Source organism: Aplysia californica, unplaced genomic scaffold, assembly GCF_000002075.1.
Source record: "Aplysia californica isolate F4 #8 unplaced genomic scaffold, AplCal3.0 scaffold00374, whole genome shotgun sequence".
In the NCBI taxonomy this organism is placed as follows: Eukaryota; Metazoa; Mollusca; class Gastropoda; order Aplysiida; family Aplysiidae; genus Aplysia; species Aplysia californica.
In genome coordinates, this window is record NW_004797644.1 from 253,585 (window position 1) to 257,747 (window position 4,163).

Genomic DNA, 4,163 nt, shown 5'->3' on the forward strand with positions numbered 1-4,163 from the left:
CACCCCCCGCCCGACACATAATCTAGCAGAGAGGTCTTCAGCGGTTTTCAGTGACCAATCAATCAGCTATAACATGGTCGAGATCGGGATTCTGATTCGGCCACAGCTACTTCATAATCGATACCATACTAAGAATCCTGCGCAAGTTACCGTATATAGGAACGTCGGTTTATTGAGCACTACGCAAAAGACCCGACAGGGTAAACCATAACAGGGTAAACCTACGCAATTTACGCAGCATAACCTCAAGACCACGAGAGCCCCGTACTCGCTCAATAATTGTTGCTTACGGCAAAGACAGATTTTAAAAAAAAGTTCAGTTAGATGTACGTTTATAATTACCAGTTGTCATTGTCATTACAAGCACTTTTATTTTCAAGTGATTCAAAGTCCTTCCATTGACAACTCGGTTTTCTTTTCTCTTTCCGGCCTGGCGGGTCTTCAGCCTATCTAGGTTGAGAAAGGTATAATGTGAACCTGTATCTATCACACCCTGAGAAAAATCGTGTAATTTGAATACGCAGAAGTAAACGTTCCAACAATCCCGCCTCTTAAAAACATAATCAAAACCAAAACCAAAATAAAAAACCAAACACCCCGCCCCCACACACACACGTTGGTGGTATTAACGTCAGATTATTCATCACGGGATTTTCGTTAGAGCTTTATAAAAGCGGCATGGTGTTGCGTGTTGTCGTTATCATTGTCGTTGTCGTTGTTGTTGCTGCTACTGTTAGTGCAGTTGTCGTTCTCATTTCTTATTGATGCTTTTGTAGTTGGTTCTGCTGTAGTGTAGCTGTTTGGTTCTTTGCTGTCGCATGCAAAAGACCCTAAAGGATAGAATTTCTATCTACAGTGTCTCGATCGGTCGTTCTCCAGGGAAGACCTATCTCTCTCTCAGCTCACAGGGCCGTGATGGGCGGGCTCAGACGCCTGCCCCCCCCCCCCCCCCCCCCCCCGACTGACTTTAGAAATGAAGTAAAAAACGACACCTCCAGTCTCTGGAAGACACATTGTAGTAAACTAATCAACAATAACTCCACAATGTTATACTCAAATTGGGCCCACGAAAGCCTTCGGCCCTTTTCAGAAGAGATGAAATCATTAATTTTACTCGATTGCGTACAGGACTCACCTCTCTGACACATAATTACCTCCTGTATGGAAATGAGAAATAGGTCTGTGTCGTAATCACAGATTTCACTATTAGACACATATCAACAGAATGTCCGGACTTTGGAGAGATCCGAAGGAAGTATATGAAATGTGCACAATTATAAGATCTGTCTTCCGTCGTCGGTTTCTTATAAAATTCTCGATTTTTATAAAGGCCGTTGTAAATACGATTATTTTAATACTATGTAAATTGTCATTTTTAGATTTAGATTTCTACCAGGAATTTTTAACATTTTAATCTGATCATTGAAGCCGTGTTGTGAACTGTTGTGAATGCAACCGACTTGTTTCGCGCACCCATATGACCTGAAGCAATAAAATCTCTTATTGAACTAAAATAAGAAGTGGTAGTCTTAGAGAGACGAATGACTTGGATAGTGTCATTGTACTTGTACAGTCAGAATTGTCTAAGATGGTCATCCAGCATTGAGGAGAAAAGTGCTTGTCCCATGATGATGATGATGATGATGATGATGATGATGATGATGATGATATTGATGATGATGATGATGATGATGATGATGATGATGATGATGATGATGAGGATGATGGTGATGATGATGATGATGATGATGATGGTGATGGAGTAATTAATACCCAAATAACTCACAGATTTGAGGTCAAACTTGAGTACTTCCTTCATGTAGGTGGGGATCTGTGTGAGCATCATGTAGAGGCCGTAGTTACCGCACGTGTGGCCCACCATGATAGCCCAGAACGGAAGTGACGTGAAGATGGCGCGCCATGGCTTGGCTTGCTGTTGTCATGTGATATACAAAAATAGTAACTTGTAGTTAACGTCAAGCATATTATTGTTTTTATAAACGTGAATTTTATGGATATGTAAATCTTATGTCAATGTACTTATACATGTGCGTCGAACATATTTTACTGTAATTGTTTAACACCCCTATAGACGTACACAGTTAAAATCATGAAGTAGTCGAGCTTTGACTCTGACTGTCAGCCCCAATCCGGGCTGAGAGAGATACAACATCCCAGAAAAAAAGACTGAAATGCTTTAAAAAAGCCAACCTAAAAAACAAACAATCGCCCCCTCAAAAAAAAAATTAAAAAAAATTCTCCCCACACTTTTTCTAAGCAGGGCATCACAATCAATGATACCGGTTCTTACCTGGCAGTCCCCAACTTATTTACATATTTTATCCGGCCTCTGTGATCTCGCGGTGTCAAGGAGAGAAGCATGTCTTCTCTTGTTTGTTGAAAAGTTGTTTTGTTTTTGTTTATTGTATCTTTGACCGGTCTATCCGTCTTTTCCTTGGCCTTCCCTTTCCTTTGTGTCCACCTCGGGTTGTGTGCTCTCGCTGCTGTACTACTGTCTGGTAATAGTCCAAGGCCCACCAAAATTACCAAACGGTCCAAAAGCGTGCGATGTCGCCCTGGTTGGCAAGTACTCAGCTAGATAGCCTAGCTCTTATTTGAGATATACTTGCAATGTGTCTATTTCTTTTTTTTTCTTTAGTAAGTGTTTTACGGCGCTCGCAACTGCATAGAGTCATATGACAGCTCGGGACACATTAAACATTTTCAGTGGATAGGACATTTTTAAAATTTCCCAGGTGGCGGCATAAGCTTACTCTTATCGATTTTGGACCACCAAGGGATCTTAAACGTGCGCAACTTGCTCACGGGACCTCCGACATTTTTTGCCCTTATCCGAGAAGGCTAGGTGTAGATCTTACCTACCATAAGATCAGGGGTGTGGCTGAAAGACAGCAGTAAGAAGGAGCCAAGGAACAGTAGTAGACAGGCTGCAGAAAGCCAGAGAAGGGAGCAAAGGAGGTGTGGGGGCAGGGGCAGGAAAGGAAGTGAAAGGAGAAAATTTTAGAAAATTTTAATCTGGATTCGAACTCGAGACCTATTGAATGGGAGGCGTACACCTTAACCCTAGACCACAAGAGTCCCCTCTATTTCTAGACAGCAAGGTATTGCCTGAAAGAGATCACCAAATTGCATGACGCCTGTCAAGGCAATAGGACTGGGCAATGTGTCGCTTTTACATAATATGTTATGAACCGCTTCGGCAAATGGGTTAGAACCACTCTAACAAATGGGAGCACCCACTTCGGCAAACGGGTTTGGAAAGAGAGTTTAAGAGACTGAATTCGGATAATGTTTCATTGAGAATTATCCGGTTGTCAGGATATGTTATCCGGATTTTGCCTACCACTACAAGGCAAACATTTTGGAAGATATCACACGACATACCGTCGACATTGTCTAAGAGGGCCTTCCATTGCTGAGAAGAAAAAGTGGCCGTTTTAGTTTAGTCAAACTTTTACGGCACTTGTAACTCAAGTAAATGTAGGTCGTATAAAGTGTCGAAGATTAGAGGTTTCTCTAAGGAGTAACATACACACGAAAAGAGGTAGGAGAAACAAGGATGACAGACGTTTGAATGGAAAGGAAAAGCTTAGGCGGGTGGACGTCTTACACATCAGTGTCATAAGGACGAGATAAAATATAAGATATAAGATATAATGTAAGTTGTAAAAATGAAATATTATGCAAGAGGGAAAGTGGGAAGTGGCCGTTTGTACTGGTGATTGTCTTGTACAGATAACCGTTAGAGCAGGTTCGACTGTATTACACTGTATTTATTTCATGTGCCCAAATAATTATGATACATACATACATTCCGTGGGTGCTTGGAGGGTGCTCTGTTGTGGTTTGCTCCTTTTTTCTTATTTAACATAACATATCGTCCTTATCTCCCCTCCATCCTGTGTTGTTACTCTCTCGTAGCCCACTAATCTCAGCACGCAGCCCTAATATAGTCTAACTGTGTTGCAAGAGCCGTAAAACTCTTTCTTAAAAAACAAAACAACGAAACATCCCCCCCCCGAAAAAAAATGAAAATAAATTCAACCCAACAGAAAACAAAAACAGCAGCAACCAAACCCCAAAGAGATAATTTTAAAGAATATTTCGGCTGGATGCCATCTACATCCCTCTCAACTCGGGTT

The 4,163-nt window shown here is 41.4% G+C and overlaps 1 protein-coding gene across 1 annotated transcript in view; it reads right to left on the reverse strand.

Moving 5' to 3' along the window:
- LOC101860031 (sialin) overlaps positions 1-4,163 on the reverse strand; it is a gene marked incomplete at its 3' end in the record, with an annotated part of 15,030 nt that overhangs the window by 4,511 nt on the left and 6,356 nt on the right. The window contains 1 exon segment of the mRNA XM_013085443.1: positions 1,787-1,933. Within this exon segment, the coding sequence (XP_012940897.1) occupies positions 1,787-1,933 (147 nt within the window).